This window comes from Solea solea, chromosome 1 (genome assembly GCF_958295425.1).
Source record: "Solea solea chromosome 1, fSolSol10.1, whole genome shotgun sequence".
NCBI lineage: Eukaryota > Metazoa > Chordata > Actinopteri > Pleuronectiformes > Soleidae > Solea > Solea solea.
This window is the reverse complement of record NC_081134.1, coordinates 3,996,144-4,019,965: the sequence shown is the minus strand read 5'-3', so window position 1 is coordinate 4,019,965 and position 23,822 is coordinate 3,996,144. Positions and strand designations below refer to the sequence as shown.

At 41.3% G+C, this 23,822-nt stretch overlaps 1 protein-coding gene across 2 annotated transcripts; it reads left to right on the top strand.

Annotated features, from left to right (window-relative positions):
- Positions 1–3,295: 3,295 nt before the first annotated feature.
- On the top strand, positions 3,296–23,401 carry nfatc4 (nuclear factor of activated T cells 4). Of its 2 annotated transcripts, none has more exons than XM_058646207.1 (13): positions 3,296–4,015; positions 12,878–13,044; positions 16,036–16,548; positions 16,636–16,811; positions 17,180–17,342; positions 18,668–18,768; positions 18,992–19,093; positions 19,550–19,725; positions 19,818–19,958; positions 20,235–20,290; positions 20,415–20,541; positions 21,418–22,143; positions 23,098–23,401. In XM_058646207.1, the coding sequence occupies exons 1-13, from the start codon at positions 3,805–3,807 to the stop codon at positions 23,166–23,168; spliced, it is 2,730 nt and encodes a 909-aa protein (XP_058502190.1). In that variant the 5' UTR covers positions 3,296–3,804; the 3' UTR covers positions 23,169–23,401. The 2 variants fall into 2 exon arrangements, with proteins under 2 accessions (XP_058502190.1, XP_058502197.1); XM_058646214.1 differs by lacking the exon at positions 3,296–4,015 and adding an exon at positions 7,035–7,253.
- The last annotated feature ends 421 nt before the right edge of the window (positions 23,402–23,822 follow it).

Genomic DNA, 23,822 nt, shown 5'->3' with positions numbered 1-23,822 from the left:
GCATTCACACCCAAAGATGTTTTGAACAGAGGTGGAAAGTAACATTTACCCATGTTACTATAATTGAGTAGGTTTTTGGTGTACTTTTACTTTTTAAAGTCATTTTTAAAATTAATCATTTTACTTTCACGCCTGAATTAAAAAAAATAAAATAAAATAAAACTTTCACGCAACGGAAACTTTGGCAGTGAAGGATGAGGACAGGTGAATGAATGATGAGGACAGGTGAATGGTGAGGATAGGATGAGGACAGGTGAATGAATGATGAGGACAGGTGAATGAATTAAAAACAATTCATGTGAAATGTGTGTCCCTTTGTCCTTTTTGCATGACACAAGAAACCTTGTAAGTCAATAAGTCAATTTTAAACAAGCTCCTTTTTTTTTTTTTTACTTAAACTTGAGTACATTTTTAGACCAGTACTTTTTACTGTTATCAAAATAGTGGTACTTTTACTTGAGTAGAATATTTCAGCACTCTTTACACCTCTGGTTTTGAAAACAGTGGATGGATCCGACCCCACGTTGAAGTGTGGAAGAGGAAACTTGACTTTTCCAAAACAACCACGTATATATACATATATATATATATATATATATATATATATATATATATATATACGTGGTTGTTTTGGAACAATATATATATATATACATGTATATATATATATATTCCTATATATATTCATATATTTATATCTATGTCTGCTCCTACACATCTAGAGGCAGTGAGAGCCAACTTTCTGTCACCCGTTTCTTTGTTACCATTTCTGCTGACCTATATCACATAATGGGCTACAGATGCTGCCATGAGTATAGGTTACTTGCAGGATGACTGGGATGTGAAATGTTAAACAGCAAAAATACTGATTTAATCAAAATCTCCAAGGTTGTCACTGTTCAAAGGCATTTCAGACACGTGGTGGTAAATTCACTGTCTCATGTAGTTTTTCCCTGAAAAAACATACCAGTGACAGAACTGTGAGTTCACGTGGAGGTGATGGTAAAGAGCATATCACCAGATGAGACTCAGGATTGAAGCAGGCTTGTGATGGACGTTTTTGGAAGTGAGCCAGTAAATAACAACTGTTTTTTTTTTTTTAAACCATTTTGCTTTAGCTTTGAGTTTTAGTTTTGACATACATTTGACTTAACTAAGCATTTTCATGTTTTTCCACTTTGTATTTCTTACAACAGGCATTTCAGTCATTATTGTTTCTGCATCAGAGGAAACACACACACCTCCACATTCAGTAGTCACCCAGAAGTAACAACATAGTCAGTAGCTAACAGAGGGCAACTCTGCTGACTTTGTTTGATTAGAAGTCTATGGGAAAATGAGCCTATTTCTCACTTCAGCCGTCCATCCATCTTCTACTGTTTTAAGAAGGTGCTGGTGCAAATCCCAGCTGACATAGGGCAAAAGGCACGGTTCACTCTGGACAGGTCCCCAGTCCATGACAGGGTCACATATCAACAAACAACTGCCCACTCTCACACTCACACCAATGGTCAATCTAGAGAGTCTCAAACTCACAGCCCGCGGGCCACATGTGGCCATGTAAACCATGTAATAGGAAATAATTGGGCAACACAACACACCTGTCAGTCACATGTTCCAATACTTTCACTCACATGAAAAATGGGTGGGTTCACACAAAAGGTGCTATCTTCTATGTTGTGTATATCAGATCCAGATGTAAAAGCTGAAATGTTCATCTTTTGTCTCATATTCATCTTTTGATGCCAAACCCACATGTTTTCAGTCTATGGCAAAAATAAAGGAATTGGCCTCACTGTTCCAATACTTTTGGAGGACACTGTATGCTGGATTTAGCACAATGCTAATTTCCATCCATAGTCCCAGACATAAACAAACAGACATAAAAGCATAGCAACAACAAAAGAAACCGTGCAATACAGTAAACAAACAAGCTCACATGTTTATTGAGATATCATGATTGAATTCGATATAATTTTAAGATCATGTTGCCAGACTTCTCAAAGGTTTTTTTGAAAACCCACGCACACATGGGGAAAACATGCAGAAAGCCCCTAGTTCAGACCGTGTCACACACCTGGGTCTTCTTGCTGCAAATGCAAGAATGCTCCTACTTTATTTCTCACTTAATTCACAAAATAATTTCCCTGAGGAGTCTCATTCAGTAATGTCTTTGAAGGATGTAGATTTTGTCAGTTATATTTTGAATCCTGTTACGAGGGTTTTCGAGTAGTCATAGCCAATACAGGCCGAAATTTAGTCTAAATATATACTTAACCACTGGTTTAAAAATACCTCATAAGAATATAAAGGGAAGCCATTTTGAGATGCAATGATGGTGGTGGTCATGAGTTTGTCATGTCATGTTTTGGGCCTTGATATCATGCGTCAGCCCTACTGGTAGCACTTTTTCCCCTTTCCTCGACCGCACTGTAACATGTTGAGATAAGTCCAGGACCAAAGGCCTGGCCCACACAACCCCAAGAGGATGACAGGGAGAGTGAAACAAGGCCCCAGTTTACGCTGCACTACGACATGCTCCTGCCCCAACTGCCTGATGGTTGTGAGAACCAAAGGAGGGCGAGGAAGGAAGGAGGATAGAGAGACACAGAAGAGGAGGAGGAGGGGGTATAGGAGGAGGAATAAGGCTAGGGGACCGAGGCGGAGAGAGCCAGAGAGAGTGTGTTTATTTAAGTTTTTCGTCTCCTGACTCAGACAGAGAGCAGACTACAGTGGATAATGAGAAACAGATCTGTGGTAGGGAGAAAGGGAGGGGAAGGGGAGATGTGGGGGGGGAAAGGAGGGATGAGGAAGGAGGAGTGGGGTAAAGAGAAAAAAATAGAAGAAGAAGAAAGGGGAGGAGAGGGAAGAGTGACAACCAAAGGGGGGGGTGTAGAGTAGAGCAAGCGTTCATGGCCACAGGAAATAGTCCTTCTTATGAGCAGTAAGTGACAGTTAACATCACAGCCTTGGTGGTCAGAGCTGCCGGGGCCTTTAACGGCAGCGTTTCAGCTGCTGACCATGACTCCTGCTGCTCATGAGTGGAATAATAATCACATGTGGTTGTTTGTAAAAATGCGTAAAGCGGTGGAGGGAGATATGACGACCGAGGAAAAAGGCAGCAGAATTATGAATAAATAAGATGGGGAAATAAAGGAGGGGGTGGGTCGCGGAGCCAAGTTTGCAGGGAACTGGTGAAATAAGGGAAATATTTAGTGAGCTTGGCTTAAAGTGAAAAACTCCAGAGTGAGTGAGTGAGGGAGAGAAGGAGAGAGGGAGGGAGTGAGTGAGTGAGTGAGGAGGGGGCAGAGGAGGGAGGAGGGGGTCATGACTGACAGGGATTAGACCCTATGGGAAATGAGTAACGGACCAACTGGAGTTGGGAAACCCACCCAAAGGCAATTAAGGGTAAAGGACGACAAAAATATTTGATAAACTTTTTCCCCCTCACTCTCTCTCTCTCTCTCTCTCTATCCCCCTCTCTGTCTCTCTGTCCTGAAGAGAGAGAGATGGAGCCAGAAGGAAGGAGTCGACTCTCTCTGGGAAAAGTGTCTTTGGAAAAGACTCTGAGAGACTAAATCCTGAAGTTCATCAAGACTGGAAAAGTTTCAACCGACCGTTGCGTGGAAAAGTTCAACCCCAAAAAAGCTTCTTTTTTTTCTACAGAAGCGCGGAGGTTTTGCGCAATGACATGCACTTCTAGGAGGGATCGCTTTTTTATGAAAAGACGTTAAAGGTTCATAGGAAGGGAGACAGAATTCTATCAAAGTGTCTCTATCTCGTCCTTATTGGAGCCGGAAGGCGATGGGGGCCGCGCCGGGTTCGGGCTGGGAGGAGGGCGAGTTCGAGTTCAAGCTGGTGTTTGAGGAGGACCCGCCGCCGCGGCAGGACCGGGGGCCGGAGCCGGTGCTCGCGACCGAACCGGAGATAAACTCCGGACCCGGAGAGGAAAGTGAGGGCGCCCCGCTGCGCCTGGACTCGTCCGCCGGCAACAGCGGCAGCAGCAGCAGCCTGGGTCAGACACGTTTTTATTACAAAGTAAAAGTGAGCAGGAGATAGAACGGGTTTAAAACGCATGGGAACCGGACTCTAATCTTGTCAGGACCAGTGGACCTCGGTTTAGCCTGGTTTAAATGAGGCTGAAGTTAGGATTATGAAGTGAATTGTGGGTAGGTTAAGGGGTTAGATTTAACTAATTGTGATTCGGATTACTGTTAAGTGGATACCGATATCATTCCAATACGTTCAGTCTGGCGTGGTTCTCAAACTGTGGTACATGTACCACCGGTGGTACGTGAGCTTCCTCTGGTGGTACTTTAGAAAATCAGAAATACTGTTCTTCTGTATTTACCAGGGTATGTGGTCAGAGTGGAGCTGAGGAATTTTGACCAAATTAATCTAATTTCCCTACACCAGTGTGTGAAGTATATGTGAGGAAGAGGAGGAGGATGAGAGAGCAAATAATCTTATTGGGAATAAATCTGCGTCCGTAGCTGACTTTTCTCGGCCACTGTATGTTAATGTTGGAGGTAATGATTTTACTTCGTGAGCGCAGTATTTTCTCATTTGGTATTTGGTATAAAAAGTTTGAGAAGCACTGCTTTATGACAAACATCTGCATCTGTCACTCACAATCAGTTCCAACGATGTGACATGTGTCTCTTTACAGCCTTTGATGTTATATTCGACTTTTCCATCTACCAGATTTCCTTTTCATGATATCGATATCTTGACTTGGCTGATTTTGAACCGATGCAATACTAAATATATCATATTGGCTGTCCAAATGAATGAAAGTCAATACAGTGTCCTATCAAGAATAGCTGTACAAAGCTTTCTCTCTCTCTCTCTCTCTCTCTCTCTCTCTCTCTCTCTCTCTCACTCTCACTCTCTCTCTGTGTGTGTGTGTGTGTGTGTATATACTCATTTTTGTTACCTCTTTAGGACCTTTCCTTGTATAAACACTGACTTTCTCTGGACCAGTACTCCTTGTAGGGACCAAAGTCTGGTCCTAATGAGGCAGAACCTCATTTCTGAGACTCTGAGAAAAAAGGTTAGGGTTACGCTTTACCTACTTATACTTAAGGTTAGGTGTTAGGCTTTGATTATGTCGTCTAAATGAATGGAAGTCAATACCATGTATTTACAAGAATACCAGTGTAAACCTGCATGTGTGTGTTTGTGTGTGTGTGAGAGAGAGAGAGAGCTTGCATGTGAGCACAAGGATATTTTTATTGTGTGTTTGTTTTTTGCGCATCTGATTGTGTGCATTTTTCTTACTTGGTACATTTGCATGTGTGTGTGTTTGTGTGTATGCGTGTGCATCTCTGTGTGCATGTGTGTGCGTGCGGCCCCAGACTCAATGTGTTTCTAATCAGCTGTGCGTGTGAGCAAAGTTAACAGCTGCCATCTGGGTAGGAACCTCAACCTCTGTGTACTGCACTCAACCTCAATCTCCCATATTTTTCACTACACACACACACACACACACACACCCACCTCATGTCCTCACATCCACCCTCTGTTTGTTTCTCTCCTACACTGGCATACAGCTCACCACACCCTACACAAGAGAGAATTACACGAGAATCTTTCCTGTTAAGATTATAATCCTTCACAGAACTTAGTTTGATACCTTTTTTTTGTCTCCACCAATACGTTGACACCTCACTTGATACTTAGATTACATCCTCTATGAGACAGGGCTGGGAATGTAATAATGCAAAAAATATATATATTGCGATATCATTTTCTTTATTAGCAATATAACGTAGGTTCCAGTGACGTGCAGTGAGGTCCATGACTGGTGAGGCACTTGTCAGATGTACAAATATGAACATAAATAGAAGCTTATATTTCAATTTTGACCTTAATTGAAACATGAAGTTGTTTTAAAAGCTTTTAATTATGCTTTAATCAATTCTGTACTGTTCAACACTACGATAGGAAGGAAAAATAAAAGAACATTTATTAATATAAGGTCAAATTTGATTTTTTAATATTCAAATGTCTTTTTTATTTAAAATTCTAAATCGTACATGGTCTTACCTTTATATGTATATATATTGTAAGTCCATGCATCTATCCTTCTCCAAGGATATCTCCTAGTTTTTTGTATGTATTTCAACATTTCTATGGTAAAAATCGCTGAATTTACGCATTTCCAGTTCAAATACATGGGAGATCGATGGGGTGAGGCAGCGATGAGCTGTGCCACACACGCTCAGCACTGCCCCCTATCAGTGCGGCATGGTACTAAGGCCTCACCCTGTGAATATTCACTGCACATTAAGGCTGATCAGAAAAACTAAATCAGTCACACGCATTCATTTAATATATTAGACAGACATCAGCATGTGTAGTACATGTATGATCAAACATGTATATTGGCGATATAAAGAAAGGCAGCAATGGGCATGTGCCAACTGCCAGTGTCAGTCAGTGTGTGAGGCACAGTGCTGTCAGAGGTGAGCTCATCACTGTCTCACCTCACCGTTCTCCCGTGTATTTGAACAGGAAATGCGTAAAATTCAGAGATTTTAACCATAGAAATGTTGAAATCATACAGAAAACTGTTTTTTAGAACAGTCAAGTGGAAAATTTTATTTTCTTTTATCATTGTTAGTATTTTACTTGTCATGAGAGCCTCCCCTGCCTCCCCTGACCACACATCACTGGTAGGTTCAGTATATAATAATGATGAACATACTCGAATTTGCGAAACGTTTTTTCTGCGTCTTTGTTGTTTTGCTGCTCTTTAAGACTAACCCTTTAAAATAGGGCTGCAACTAACAATTATCTTTATAATCGATTCATCTATTTCCTCGATTAATTGAGTGCTTGCTTGGTCTGTAAACGAACAGAAAATGTCTATTGAAGATTGCCTGGGCCTCTGTTGCTCATATTGCAAGGAAGTGCGGAAACACAGACACACACACACACACAGAGCCACCAAATATAATACTTCACTTCCACTCCGTGGGGTGAAGAAGTTAAGTGGGGAAGTTTAAATATGCAGCCTAGATGCTCATCACACTGCGTCACACACATGGTCCAGCAGAGGGTGCAGTGAGCGCAGCTTGGATATTTAGACTAACTTCAAATCCATCCATTTTCTACCGCTTTATCAAAAAAGATAGTGGTGTTTTGTGGTTCTCAGAACAGCTAACTTCTTAATGAACACGTTGACGACAACAAAGCGTCTGAAAAACTGTGTGTGGGAGCTTTTTGGCGTCTTCTCTGTCGACGACAAAGTAAGGAACAAATCTGCCGACTCACCTGCTAGCTTAGCTGTTAGCTCCAGTGACAGAAAAGTGACAGCCTACTACTTTAGCTCGTTGTCGCCCAGTGACATTGCCACACTGCACACAGGAAGTTAATTAACTGACATTTATCGATATTGACCATTTTTTTTGGCCATATTAGCCTGTCACACGATCAGATATATCATGTATTTATCTGAAATGCCATGTTGACTTGCTTACCCTGGTTACTGGCTGACCAATTAAAGCAACACAATGCAACCTAAAAATAACCGCTATAAAATATTTTTGATGGCTCTTTGGCATGTAACAGGGAGAATTTGACTCTGTGCCTGAACATCCGTTCTTGTACTATGTGTATCTTTACTGAGTGGGTAGGAACACTGTGAGAAGTGAGTAGTGATGGTCAGTCATGTATGCTTGTTAAAAATGTTATTCAGACTAAGACAATAGTTCAGTGTTTGAGTGTATCATGTAAACATATTAGTCTATTCTTAGTTGGACTAACGTACGTAGACAATTCGATTTAAAGTCCTATTACTCCCAAAAAAATTCCGCTCATCTAGTTGCTATGGGTACATTGCAGTGTATTGGCACATTGGATAACAATACATCCTCAAAAGGCATGTTTCCATAATAGTACAGTTCAGGTTGGTACAGTCCGGTATGGTTTGGAACAGTAAGGCTTGCGTTTCAACTGAGAATAATACCTTTACTGTACTAGTAGGCTGGATGGCCGCATCGGCGAGATACGTAGCGTGATGTTTTACCGGTGCTTTGACAACGGTGTGTGACCAGCTCGTCTTTTTACTGCTCGGTTTGTGGCTGTTATGTTAAGCTTTGTAAGAAAATAGACTGCGGGCATTGAAGAAACACCGGTCACAAGGGAGGGACGCTTTTCAGCTGACTGTTGTGGGTCTAGCTCCACCCGAACCGTACCATTACTCTCGGGAAGGGTACTGAAAAATTGATATTTTGGGGCAACTTATTTTGGTACTATTCCTAATGGAAATTCAGAAAAATACTTAGCGAACCGTTCCACTCGGTGGAAACATGCAAAGTGCATCTTGGGTGTATTTACACCTGTATTTACAACTGGTCAGGCAGAGAAAACACATTTTAATGCCAGGTGTAAACGGGGCCTCAGTGATAGTCAGTGACTCAAACAACCAGAATCAATGCTGAACTGGGGACAGTGGAAAAGACTTGTGAAGTGAAAATTATGAAACAAACTGCTCTCATTGTGGTGTTTTTGCGACAGTTTTGGGCCTCACATGTTGCCGTGGACCACAGGTCGTGGTTGACAATCAGCTCACGTTTCTGAACCAGAATTACATCACCTATGTACATGTCTACAGTCATGTATGTCGGTGGGATAATGATTTGACTGCGTGTGGAGTTTTTGGCAGAAATGAGGGGTGATGACGACCATTTCCTGGTTATGAATGTGGTTAGGTTGTGGCACAAAAGCACACGGTTTGGGAAAATAACATATCCTGGTTTTTTCCTCATTGGATCAACATTCTCTGCATAAAAACAAAACATAAAACTAACCCGACCCCTAACTACAACAAATCTTCCGACATTTCTCGGTTTTAGACTGCGGTCTGCAGTTTGGCGGACGTCTCGCTATGTTTCATGCCAACCTCTTCACCTCACAGGAGTTTTTAATGGCAACTATGTCATGTTAAAAACCAAATGTTACATTTCTTAAATTTACATTATTTTGCTTTAAACTAAACAGTGACGTAGCTGTACTTACTTGAATAAGGTTCTTATAAGAGGAAAAACTCTCAATCGGCCAACACAGAGCATTGATCCCATACCTGTGCTCTATTTTTCCCTAATTTACAGTCGGCCCATCCCGTTGCGTGGAAATATGGAAATCATTTTTATCGCAGGCAGCATGAGGCCAGAGATTGTTGTGGCTCGAAAAAAAAAAACCACTTGGCAGCGAGCTGTGACTTTAATGGATATAATCTATAGCAGAAACGCAGAATTTTAAAAACAACAGTGGGAAAAAGAAAACACGTTTGATGTGGATCGGTCACGTCATGGTTGTTGATACCCAGTCAGCTTCATGAGGTCAGCGTCGGCCTGCGAGAAAATTAAACAGTGATGCGCGAGAAGTAATAAGAAACTACAGGAAGATGTGAGCCAGTAGAAATACTGTGAGTCTCAGTCACAATAATGTCATTGTCTCTCTGATTGTTAGGCATCACTTTTTGTATATAAGATTTGAAAATTGGATTTTGTCTTTCATCCATATGTCGGACGACTACGTTTTGTCTTCCACTCTCCCCAAATTGTCTAGGACACAGAATAAAACAACATGTTGGACTGAGCCGAGGAGACTTTTCTCTTGAGTGGATGAGGCTGCTTTAAATAAAGTGACACGAAATGTTTTCAGAAAACTGTTAGCTCCTCTTCCGTTTTCCTCTGGAAACATGTATATGATCTTAGAGAAGCGTTAAGGAGGACAATTGAATTATTTTATAACAGAAAATGTTGTGAGACAAAACTAGAGAAACTACTCGGAGGCCACTCAGTTTTCCACAATGTCCGGTCACCACGAGGTACGATTTTCTGACGTGTTATGCACCAAACAAGTACTTGATTAATTGATTAAGAAAATAATTGTTAGTTGTAACAACTTGTTAGAATGACTATACATTGCATTAAAGATGATGTGAGATGACGCTTCCTAATTCAAAGTCATTTCATTAAAATTAGTATCAATATTAGAGGCTTAACAGGTGAATGTGCTGTGTTTGATGTTTAATGTTTGCTTAGTTTCAGGCTGTGATGCAGCAGAAGGGGAATCAATGTGAAGATTTTTTAATCTTCATGTTCATAAAGTATCCATAGTGCCTGATGGGGATTTGGTACAGGGTGTAGAGAACCAGACTATACATTTACTGTATGTACATCAACATTCACTCATTGGAACATTTCTTCATTTAGGTTCACCTCGGGACACACAATAAATTATTCCCTCTTACTCAGTCTAGTTAGATTAGACTTTTATTGCGTTTAATAGGTGTTTAGGTAACTTTTCTTGGCTCATAAACTCCTCTGCTGGTCATCACACAATAATCTGAACCTCTGTTTCTAGTGCAAAGTCGTCCAGTAGAAGGGTTGCCTCAACACTGCAGCTTTAATCACTTGGAAATATTTTGTTGCCAGGAAACATTTGAGATTTTTCACCCCGAGTCTTAATTTGTTGGCAGTTGCTGTTGTGTGTCCGTTGCCCAACGATTGCCTGCATGTATGGCGTGCTGCCACTGCAGCGCAACAATGACCAATCGGAGCCTCGCTCATTAAAGAGTAACTACTGTTTGGCTGCGTGTGAAGGTCTGACTGCGCCACGCTGGGGAAATGTTGTGGGGAGAACTGTGGTTCCTGAGCGGTCGTGTCCTTGTGGGTCTTTGGAGTCCAGGACGTTTTGTTGGGAAGGATTTCTGACATTCTTTTTTTTATTTAAAGGGGAATGTAGAAAAGCCCAAAATCATCTCAACCACTTTCCAGATTAGCAGTAGAGTTGGGTTTGTGAGCCTTAGTGGCGTAAGATTTGGATCAGCGAGGCAAAAGTAAACTTAATCATTTGGTTAAATTTCCCCTTTAAAAAGAAGTCTTGGGGCAAATTTTGTAAATTGTTGCCATATGACTGGAAAATTATGGAATATAAAAGTATAAATACTTGAATATGAAGCTACATAGTTTTCTCCTTTCAAGAAGGAAAACAAGGTCAGCAGCCATACATCCCAGTCACTTTCCACAAACTTCCAGGGAGTTCTGCCTTCTTGTCAGAGGTACAGAACTCCCAAATATCAAAACCAGTTGGCCCAAAACCTCATTTGTTCCCATGGCAACAACCCAAATGAACAAAATGATGCAGCCATGTGGAGTTGTGAGGAAGAAAATAAATAAGTAAATATAAAGTCTAAAGTAGGCAAAGTAACATAGGTATATATGGCATTGTGCAATAAACTTCTTATGATTATAACTAATATAAATGATTTTAAAGCTGCTAACAATTACCTTAATGCTTTGTTGTTTGTTTATCAGTTGTGACTTCGCCCTACGGAGTGGGACTGAAGTATTGTTTTTGGTGGCTCTGTCTGTCTTTCTGTGTGTGTGTGTCTGTGTGTCTGTGTGTCTGTGTGTCTGTGTGTCTGTGTGTGTGTGCTTCCGCACTTGCTTGAATTATGAGCAACAGAGGCCGACAGAGGCTTGTTAGAATTTGTTAGAATTTGGAATAACTTTTTTAGAATTTTGACCCTGATGGGAGATGAACATACATGCTGGGATTTGAACTTGTCTGCCATCTCTGATTGCCATGTTTTTAGATTAGTTGCACATTGTGTTATACAAAACAAAGGGCATTCAAACATATTCATTCACATGAGTCGTCTAATGATCACTTTCTGAGCAGATTTTAGGAAGTTATCATGACACACTTCAATAAACTGTTCTGCTCTTGCCAAAGAAAAGGGCGTCATAAAGTCGAGGTAAGATTAATGAAAATGTTAAAATGACCAGAGAACCCAGATTTTAAATGTACAAGATGTTATATTTAAACATTAAAGGCCAGTGTTTGGTTTTGTCCTTTCTGAGCCTCTGTAGAAAAATGGCCTTGCAAAATGGTTGCCTCTGAATAAAAAGTTGATTCTGGGGAAATTATTGAAGTTATTCAATAACCACCAGTTACCTAAATCCTACACACTGGTCCTTTAATATTCATATTCTTTAAAATAGGGCACATAGCTGCACTAGGCAGGATTGCTATGAAGCTATGAAGACAAAATCGAAGCCCACATGATGAATTTCATTATATCTAAATAGTTTTCTTATGAAAATGACTGACGTCCCCACCTGTTGATCAATACTACTTTACCTTTAACTGCCCTCAAATTCCAGTGCAATGTTTATTTTTGCAAATTAAAAAGCTTTAGCAATTCCCCCCTGTTACCAGCTTTGCAACTGTCCTCTGGCTCCAGCAGATTTTACAAAGTTTGAACTATCTCTTTATGCCTACGATGACAGTAACGCAGCACTTGTTTGAAAGATGCCAAACGGGTCCTTCCTGCAGAGAATGCTCCAGTTGCATGTATTTCCCACGTGGTAACAATTACAGGAAATACTAAATCAAGGAAAACCAATATGAAAGATGTTGGAAACAGAAACCCCACTTACCACTAATTGTGTTTACAATATTTTCACTGAGTCTTGTTTAGTGCCAGATACAAGAAGAAGGTTTCAGACTCAGCTGTCATCGCGTGGTTTTTAAGAGAAAGATCAATATAAGGTCAAATGACCTTGAAAACTATAGTGTGTTTAAGCAAAGTGAAAACTGGAAAGCAGCCAGAGAATAAATTGTTGCCATGTGGAGGTAAAGGTGAATATCAAAGAAAACAATACAATTTAAACTCTGTATTAGCAGCAGCAACTAAACCCCCCCCCCCAGCAAATGAAACCAAATTTTGTCCAAAGTTGGGAAAGAAAAGTGGGGATGCCCGTTAGTGTTTTGTTTGTGTTCTGAACCTGCAGTGATCACTGTCAAGAGTTTGCTATGTTTGCTCAAATTAAATCACAGTTTGTTTATTTCCTTTCAGTTACAGACAACCACTTGGCTGCCACTCATGCAGCTCACTCAATCAGCATCCCCAGCCCGCCGCCCTCAGCCAGTCAGCGTGCTGGGATGCACTCCCCGCCTCCACGACGGGCCCCAGTCAGAGAGTTCAGTGGGACGTACGAGAGCCTGCCAGCGCGCTCAGTGCAGGTGAGACACACTCTCTTCTTGTTTATTAAAGACAGGAGGGTTTAGGGAACAGTTTTGCAATGTTGCCCATTGTGTCCTACTCACGACAACAACAAGGTGAACTCAGCCATGGTTCCTGAACTCACCATGACATGTTGACTTTCTCATCCTTTATTTCACACATATCACTTTCTTTCTCTTGAGTTTTCAAATGCAAACATGACAATATAAGCCACAAGGGCCTTTCTGCATGGAGTTTGCATTTTCCGCCCGTGTGTGTGTGTGTGTGTGTGTGTGTGGGGGGGGGGGTCCAAAAAAAAACTCCCACAGTCCAAAAACATGCAGATTTGGGGATTAGGTAAACTGGACACTGATGGACTGGCAACCTGTCCATGTCGGCTGGGATTGACACCCCCAAACCTCATGTGGAAAATAAAGCGGTAGAAGACAACAACATAAAAAAAGGCTGGATAAGGACATCCTCACTGAGTCAATGCATTCCTATACAAAGGTCTACTGGTCTGTTCTTACATGATGTCATTGACAGATGAATTTCCTTCACTTCTTGAGTTCTTGTGGGTTAATACTGTAGATCCAAATCATAGTATTTCAGTCACAATTCTTAACCATTCTTCTTGTGTCGGTGGCTCAGCTTTAAACCACTTATTACAGGATGCCAAAATTTTAACAGATATTCTTAGTACAGTGTCTCCTGTGTGAGATAACCCAAATATGTCTTGTATTTTCTCAATAGATTGAGATATATCATAACCCAAACTCTTACATCTTATCTTAATCTTATCTAAACAATAGTCAATAGCCAAAATTGTACAATGCCAAAACATATGGGACAGATCTACATTTAATCCCCCTCAGTTTCTCCAACATGGTTGTGGTTCAGACAGAAATGAGCTTCTAGGTGCGATATATAAAATCTAATTTTTTCAACAGTGTTCTCTCCAAGCAATCCACATACATTGTGTTCTCCAGATGAGCTGTATTTAGCTCTTTTTAAAGTGTACAGTCACAACGTCTTAATAAAGAGCCATAAAATAACATTTTTCAATACTGAACGTTATCTTCATACACTTCGCTTTAAAAGTCAATTGAAACAGTTTAGACATCATTGCTTACTTTCCACAACTTCGCTTAATCCAAATATGTTGTTAATTTTAAGTTCTGAAGTCTATAATAAATGGGCACTTTTGCACTGCATGGCTGTTTAGCTTCCTCGGTTTCAGGGTGTACGCTGGTCAGAGCCATCGTTGATGTGATCAGTAACACGTGTGGTTTTCCTGCTAAAATATGTCAAAATGGCTGCTGTGAAAAAAAAGCCCATTCCAGTGAAAATGATGATTTGTGCTTTTTCTTATTTCTTTTTTTGCCAGTGTTACATTAATGCTACAATGTGATGCTGCATTGTGGTTAGGTGGTTAGTACTGTTGCCTTACAGCAAGAGTGTTCTCACTTTTCTTTCACAGTCCAAAGACATGCAGATCAGAGGTGTGAATATGAGTGTGAGCAGTTGAACTCGGTAATGTGTGGATGTGGTGATGTAGCTGTAGCTCTCTAGTGTTTCCCTCAGAAGTGATTCAAATCATGTAATCACTATTTATCCTTTAGTGCTCACGTGGGATGGATCTGGGAATAATACACTACTCCTTATATAGACATCCTGGGGGTGTGTGTTTATAGGTCACATCTTCAGGCTTCTTCTTATGTGTTGTTGAGTAAAAGTTCTGATTCATTTTATATTGCATATTAAAAAAAAGAAAAAAAATGGGAATAAAAAATAGACATTTTTTCTTTCATTTTTGTTCATAAAAATTATACAAGCAAACTTTCACATATTCCCAAATTTCCTAAATTCAATCAGATTTTTTTTTTAAATTGGAGTCATTTTTGCTCAGGTGTGTTTACATAGTTAGTGAAATAGAAAAAACAAGAAAGGTTGTGCCTAAATAAAGGATATGAGACACTCCTAAAGCCTAAATGCCTGTGTGTTCTAACATTTGATTATAAATGAGACTAATTGTGTAATTGTTACAAAAATATTAATAAGTCTTTCAAGCCCATGACCCCCAAACTGATGAGAAATGGAGAAGGTATCCCCCACTGTGTAAAATTGTTGTTATATTAAACTGAGCCAGGTGCCATTTATAAATGTACCTTGTTATTGTGCATTCAAGCTATTCCAATAATACACAATTTCAATATCAACAATGTCTGTCAATTGCATGATGGTCATACACACAAGCTATTCAAATTGACGTTTCTATTTTAAACATAAATGTGGAAATGGAAATGAGTCATGGCTTATTAGTGTTATCTTGCATATAATACTGAGCTATTAAAATAATGGAAAAACTGTTGTATTTATTTTAAATTTGCTACAGTATGTTGGATACATGTCAGCGTGTATCTAAAGACATTTAAATTTGTCTAATCAACCCAACATTTTGCACCCTCCTTGCAGTACTGACTCCCTGTTGAAGACTTCTGAGCTACGTGATGATTGGTTGATTTTGAAGTACAAAGAATCAGTTATTGAAGACTGCTAATCAAACAAAAAAATACAGAATGTTCTTTTAGTTTCTTTTTATGTAGACTGGTTTTCATTTATCAATTTTCTACTACTTATCCTTTAAGTGGTCGTGGGGGAACTGGAGCCAATCCCAGCAGACACTGGGTGAATTCTTTTGTCTATGTTAGAAAACAGATAAAGATGTTCAGTTCAGCACAATTATTTGTATATGCCAAATCACAACATGCATTATCTCCGGGTACTTTACGTAGGGAGGTTGACTCTTTTCAGTATTAAATGTTATTCATAATACTCACAAGCCTAATGTGACATTACATGTTTTGTCTCACTAATATGCTGTAAATCTTTCCGGGGACGAAATGTAAGCAAATCCTAGCATTCTGAAATGCATTATGCTTGATTAGACAATATTTGACATTTTAATATTTGTCATTTTCCCTATCCCTTCATCCACCTCATCTTCTCAGGTTTCAGAGTCCCGTGTGGTCGAGTGTCCAAGCATCCAGATAACCACCATCTCCCCTGAAGACGACCCCGCGTCCACCACCAACAACTACTGGGACATGGGTGGTGGAGGTGGGTGGGACCGTGAACGCCTCTACCTCCCCCTGCTGGACCCTTTCACCTACCGCGACCGATGCCCGGGCTCCCTCAGCCCCAGCCCGGCCTCCAGCCCCTCCTCGCGTGGCTGGCTCAGCCCTGCCTCCAGCTGTGACTCCCTGCTGGTCGAGGAGGAGGAGCTCAACGAGGCCGCTATCCATTTTGGGCTCTCGCCGTCATCGAGACCCACCTCACCTGGTGGTAAAAAACGCAGGAACTCTCCTCTGGCCTCCCCCTGTACCTCACGGAGGGGCAGCTACTCAGAGGAACTGCAAGGGTGCAACCTGGAGGGCGGAGACTCCAACCTTCAGTCACAAGCTCCGCCTGGCAGCTGTGAGCTGAGCATCCCACAGAAAACCAGAAAGACATCCTTGGAACAAGTAACGATAGAAATTGGTTTAATTTTGTGGCAAAATATGAAACATTTGATTTGACTACAATGTTAAACCTCACTGTCTGTCCTTCAGTTGTCTCCCAGGGAGGTGGATCAGGAGCAGGCTCCAGGCCACAGCTCCCCCTGCCCTCTGCCTGAGGTCCAGCAGGTCAGGAGAGAGCCTCCTCCTGTGGGCATGGACTACCTCTCTGTGCCCCCTGCTCTGGCCTGGGGCAGAACCCGAGCCAACGCCCACAGCCCTCTGTTCAGGTACACAAACACACACGTACAAAATGTCATCAGTATATACTGTAGCTATTTTTGTTAGACCAGTGCACTCATGAATTAACACCTTAACTAGCCCTAACCTTAAACGGACCATTATGTAAAAATGTGCAGGTATTAGCATTTAAAATGGGGACCGCAACCTCAGTTCAGAGCAAAACATACGCTTGCAGGCTGTAATGACATCGCTGTTATCAGCAAAGCCAGTATTTCAATGATTTAACCTTTAACCTGAGCCTCTGAAAGAAAGTTCTGCATCATTTGGACTGCGCTTTGGTCAGTGGAGCTCGTGCATATCTCATTGTTTTCTTGTTCCACTAATTACAAACTTTCATCTATATCTGTGGCGCTAGGTCTAATGCTCTGCCGCCACTCGACTGGCCGCTGCCGTCCCAGTTTGACCCGTATGAGCTGCGTATCGAGGTGCAGCCCCGCCCACACCACAGAGCCCACTATGAGACAGAGGGCAGCAGAGGAGCTGTCAAGGCTGTGCCTTCAGGACATCCTGTGGTCAAGGTGAAGCGGAGTGAAATACTCTGAAAGATGATGCAAAATGATGTAGCGCTTATTATCACACAACACAAATAACACTGACTCTGAGTATCTGTGTCTTCACCAACGACTTACTACTGCTGCATCTTTGCCGGTCACTTAACAAGAACTGCTGGGAACACAAAAGTTACCGCCCCTTTAAAGAAATGTGTCATTTATAAAACCATGGTTAAGTCCTATGTCACAGGTTAGGGGTGACTGTTGCTGGCCTCATTACGGTTGTAGGAGAGACAAAAGGCCTGTACATACTCCACAAGAACAGAGTCATTTGTTCTCGTCATTCTTTTCTCACATCCCTGGGAGAGAGAATACATATGGGAGTTCTTGCAGCTTGTTCTTGAAACGTCACCTGGACAGAACTGGACAGAACTTGTGTGCAACTGTTGTGTGATTGGTGAGAAATTTGAAGTGGGCGTGGCTAACGCGGAAAAACGGAAACTTCCGCGGAGTTCTGCACGCAGGTTTCTCATGAAGTATGAAAATGTCCTGGTCAGAACTAACTTTGTTCTTGTTCTTGCAGGGTATGTACAGACCTTTATGCTGGGCAGTCATCTTGGTAACATCTCCTGGCAACTATTTCAGACTTACAAGACCAGGCTTCTGTTTATGAATGGGGAGAGAGCCATAACTAACCCCAACCTTAACCCACAGAGACATAAAAACTACAAGCAGCAGTTCAATTAAGATTAAGCATTTTCAAATCTCAGTGCGAAGACGTGACTCCTTCATCTCCTTCTGTCTCCCGCCACTTACTAAAATCTTGTCTCTTAGCGATCGATTTATTCCTTGTTGTAAATCATTTGAGACAATTTAACTTTGCTTTTACTATGTAAAACACACATTGTTAGACATATTTCCTGGTTCTGCTGTTGTAAAGCTTCAGAGAGAAATATTTTAATAAGTCAAACGACCATAAAGGCAAAAAGAAAATTCAACATGGAGCAGAAACATGGGGAACAGAGCAGGAACACATAAAAACCAGAGCATGAAAAACAGAGCAACAGACATGGACAAACAAAGATGAACCAACACAGACACTGGGGAGGCAGACAATCAACAGGAAAGACAGAACAGAAAGTCAAACTTAACATTGTACACGCAAAGAAAAGCCTCAAAATAAAACATGAAACAAAGAAAACAGTAAACCAGAAACAGATTTAAAAATCCAAGATAGAGAAAACAGAACAACAAAAAGTCAAAAAGAGGGATGGGTCTCATACACTGACATCTTTCAGACTTCCCTGATCAAAGTCAGGTAAATATCTTTATATCTGTCTCTCTCTTTACAGCTGTGTGGATACACGGAGAGAAAACCACTCTCACTTCAGGTGTTTGTTGGAACAGCTGATGACAGATCCATCAGGCCGCATCCTTTCTATCAGATACACAGGTACTGAGCGGTACTTCTACATTACATTTAAACTATTTACCAAACATTACCAGGGTTCCCACGGGTCCTTGAATGTTTGTGAATTTAAGAAAAGGAAAAAAAATAATTCTAAACTTTTTGAAAATTGCCCTAAATAGACAGGGGTCATTGAAAGTGCATGCATTTTGTGCAAGAAAGAAGTTACGTTGATATTTAAGCTGCTGAGCGGTGTCTCCTCCTGCAGGGTGACAGGGAAGATGGTGGGCACTGCCAGTCATGAGAGTGTTCAGGCCGGGACAAAGCTGCTGGACATTCCCCTCAACCCTGAGAACAACATGACTGCACTGTAAGTAGATCAAACACAAGGGATAAAAACACATGTGCGGTATTAATAGTTTATCTGTTTCCATTTAATGTTACTTTTTACTTCTATTCCACGGCTTGAAGGTCCAGTGTTTCACATTTAGAAGGCGTCATTGGTAGAAATGTAATCTTACACCCATAAGTATCTTAAGTCCGGCCTTTCTGTGTGGAATTTGCACATTCTGTGTGTGTGTGTGTGTGTGTGTGTGCGCGTGCTTTTGAGTTCCCCAGTTTCCTCCCACATGTCCAAAAACATGCAGAGGTTAATTGGAAAGGTGTGAGTATGTGAGTGAATGGTTGTTTGTTTCTAAATGTTGGCCCTGCGATGGTGTGGCGGGATGCACCCTGGACCTGCCTTATGCCCTATTTCAGTAAAACCATTTTAATAAAATATGTCGAAACGCATTCTCTTAATAACAGTACACAAACTTTGTTTTAGCATTGACTGTGCTGGGATCCTGAAGCTGAGGAACTCAGACATTGAGCTAAGGAAAGGGGAAACAGACGTCGGCAGGAAAAACACACGTGTCCGTTTGGTATTTCGTACCCATCTCCCTCTGGCGCCCCCTGGCCGGGTTCTGGCTCTGCAGGTTGCCTCGCTGCCTATTGAATGCTGTGAGTTAGTGGTCTTGTGCATTTTTGTCAGAAAATGTACTGGTACTGAGGAGGTGTCATTTACCATTTATTTATTTTCTCCTCTGCTTCAGCCCAGCGCTCGGCCCAGGAGCTGCCCGTCATCGAGTCTGTCAGCCTCACTTCCTGCTCTGTGGAGGGCGGAGAGGAACTTCTGCTGAGTGGCACCAACTTCCTGCCAATCTCCAGAGTCCTCTTCATGGAGAGAGGGACAGGTAAACGTCTCCAGAGGAGACACATGATTTCAAGTTCAAGATTTATTCTAAAGGTTGCATAAATAGACCGAGACAACAGACTTTTCACAGGAGGTAGATTTATTCCCAATAAAATAATTTGCTCTCTCATCACCCTCGCATATACTTCACACACTGGCATAATGAAGGAAAGGTTGCATACCACTGGTGGTACACGTACCGCTGTTTGAGAACCACAGCATTAAACAATCTCTCGCTCTCTCTCTGTCTCTGTGTGTGTGTATGTTTGTGTCTTAGATGGCAAACTACAGTGGGAGGAGGAAGCTCATGTGGACCGTGACAACAGCAACGAGGTAATTTAGCACGAGTGTAATATCCGTCTGAAAAATCTCAGGGAGAAGAAAACAACTTCAGTCTCTGCAAAAACATGAATGTTTCTCTCTCTCTCTCTCTTTTTTTTTTCAAAACATCTTGTAGTGTTTGCTGCGTGTCAGAGTTCCCGCCTACAGTGACCTGTCCGTCAGTCGGCCCGTGCCGGTCAGTCTATACGTCTCTAATGGGAAGAGGAAAAGAAGCAGCACACACTGCTTCAAGTATCTCCCCAGTAAGTGTCCAATTTATCCTCATTCACCCCTGACTCCAGAAGGATTTTGATATTTAGATTTTTATATATATATATATATTTATATATACAGTATATGTATATATAAACCTTAATATCATCACATTTTATGTCTACACACATCATTTCTGTATATTTATCTGCTTTTCGATACTTTGCTTTTTATCAATAAAAAGGGGGCTTTTAAAAATAAGCTTAAGTGTAATGTGTGTAATGTAATTTCCTTTGTTAAGACTGATTTTATTAAAATGCGATGAAGAACTATTGTAGGTATCAAAGTCCAGATATTGGTATTGATACCTTGCTGAAAATTTGTAAGCCCAAATTTTCCACGAGCTGCATGAACACAATCCGTCCTCAGGACACATTGGAGACTGAGTCTCCTCAGCTGACGTCCTCTGACCCGCTGCAGTTTCACTTATTTGTAGTCGCTGCCACAAAAAATTAACACTGGTCATAAATTTCACTTACACATCGACACATCTGTACAGTCAGACTTGTTAAAAACAGAATTTTAAGATGAGATAATACATTATTGTCTTGCACTCACCTTTCTGACAATCATAGACAGACATAAGACAATTTTGTTTATTTTGTTCTCATATGTGCTTACAGGAAACTCACCCAGGACACATTTTACTGCCATAGTTACACATTATACAGTCATACTTAACTCAGTCTGTATGTGATCAAATCAGTGAAGCTGGATGTTTATAGCAGGTCTGAACTGATCCAATATTTCATGTGGCATTAACTTTCTGAACTTGGCAGGAAAGAAAAACAAAAACAATGTCCGTTTTTTATTTATTCTTTCTAGGAGAGAAGTGTTTTAATGTTGTTTCCTTGTTCCCTCTGAAGTCATGTTTAAAGAGGAGGACCCTCTGCTGTCCCGGCCCTCTGTGCTGCCTCTGGACAGGGGCACTGTGTGTCCTGTAGACGGTCAGAGCAGGATGGACAGAGGCTTCCATATGAGAGGTGACCCCGTAGCTGATGATCGAGGCCTGGGTTTCCACTTGCCCCCCTACCCCTCCGCCTACTCCCCTCCCTGCCCCACCATGAGCTACCACCACGAGGAGTACTGCTCCAAACCCGACGCTGTGTCCGAGGAGCCCGGTGGATCCAGAGCTGTGTTATCTGAGCGTCACCCCAGCTTCGAGAACCTGGAGCTGGGCTTCACCGAGCTTCTGCCCCCTCTGTACCCCCGTGGCCCCCAGCCTCCCTCCCCCTCTCCTTCTCCATGGCTTGACTCACCCTACCTGTCATCCTCACCCTCCCCTTCTCACTCCTCCTCTCTCAGTCCATTCCCAGCCAGCAGTCCAATCTCAACCTCCCCTCTGCCTCCTATGACCACCTCCCCTTACCCCCAGTACACTATTTATCCTCAGGAGGTGTGTCCCTCCCCTCCTTCCCAGCCCAGTGCCTATCAGGACATGTGCCCAGTACCCTACTCCCACTATGACGGCTGGGACCCTCAGGGAAGGCTGGTGGGAATGGGACATGGTTTAGAGAGGGACGCCAAGATCCAGGAGTGCCCACTGGAGTTTACCAGCTCAGTGTCTATGCACCACATTACCTTTGAAGAAGGTGAGTTGCCTTGAATATAAAACTGTTTTTAATGTTTTTAAGTTGAGGTGTTTGAATGTTTAACATTTATTGATTCTTTTGACATTTAGGGTAGTTAGGGTAATGGGTAACACTATCTATCATATTTGGCTGTCATAGGAGTCACAATTATTCTAAAATGATGAGAACCTAGTGGTCAATGAAGGAAGACTCTAAAAGGTCTTCAAGCTAGTGTGTTGTTTATGAACCACTTTTTAATCTTCTTTGTTGAAGTAACTTTGTTAAAGTAAATTTGGAGTTTGGTACAGAACGGTACATATTACATATCAGGAAGTGCGGAAATAACCAGACCCAACCGTTTTGGGTCCATTTTTGGCACCCTTCCCTTGGGGTACCGGAGTAATGTCACGTTCCGCCGCGACAGTCAGCTGATTGTGAGATAGAAAAACGTCACTCTCTAGGAACCGGTGTTTCTATTTTCATACAAAGCTTGACTTGTTGTCATTATTATACTGTATATCAGCGCCATTACTGTCAATACTGCCAATACCAAGATAAAATATATTATGGAGGCACAGTTTCTATGCCAAGACATTAGATAAGATTATAATATGTAAGATATGGTCTGACACATGCCAAGTATTATGTTTAAATGTTGCCAAACAGTTTGTTCTGTTCAGTGATGACAAATTGTGACATGAACTTAACCAACAATGTAAAACATTTTAACTGCAAAGTAGCCTATTAAAAGAAATGTGCCAAAATGGCTTAACTTAAAATGTTTCTTGTGATAAGTTGTCTTGAGATTCTTCCCTCCGATGTATTAAGTATTAAGTTACTCTGAAAATGTTTCTATCAAATCAATCTACAGTATATACATGTATGAGTATATACATTTTTAACATGTTTCTACTTTCCAAATAACTGGGTGCATATGGTGGACTGACTGACTGATAAACTCTTCTTCCTCCACAGTATCAGAGTACATTGGAGAGGACATCCAGTCTTACCAGTCAGGCTCACAGATGGACAACCTGCCAAACTGAGCTCAGGGCAGCAGCCGATCATGCATCTGTTCTTAATGCAGCGTCAGTTTAAACCTCCTCTGCACTCGTTCGCTCCACTTACATGTGATAGTTGTCAGGGAAATTTCAAATTACCAGGACACTGTTGTAATTATGACCACAAGTAATGGTTATGGTTTTATAAAAGGGAAACTAATGTTTTTAACATGTTTTCAATATAAATTATACAATAAAATGTTTGGGGTTGTGTTTTCTCTCGTGTGTAACACTCATCATACAAGGTGAATATGGGATTAAAAACCAATAGAAAACTATATTGTTATGTGAGCTATACAATATGAAGTGCTTTTGGACCATTCATTCATTCATTCATTCATTCATTGAGTACTGCTTCATCCTCCACATGAGGGTTGAGGGTCCACTGGAGCCAATTCCAGCTGATATAGGATGAAAGGCAGGGTACACCATGGACACATCACTATTCCACCACACAGAGACAAACAACCATTCACTCTCACACACACACATCTAAGGTCACATCCACCCCCCCCCCCCCCCCCCCCATTAATTTCATGTGTTTATTTATATATAGATGAATGTTGCATCAAATTTTTTTTTTTATTGTGAACTATTGATTGTTTTTTATCAAAGCAAACTCTTTTATTTTGAAAGAAC

Coding starts and splice junctions, on each gene's coding strand:
- nfatc4 (XM_058646207.1), top strand. CDS start 3,805: ATGGGGGCCGCGCCGGGTTCGGGCTGGGAGGAGGGCGAGTTCGAGTTC. Junction 13,045..16,035: donor TGCCAGCGCGCTCAGTGCAG/GTGAGACACACT, acceptor TCATCTTCTCAG/GTTTCAGAGTCCCGTGTGGT. Junction 20,291..20,414: donor ACCGTGACAACAGCAACGAG/GTAATTTAGCAC, acceptor AACATCTTGTAG/TGTTTGCTGCGTGTCAGAGT.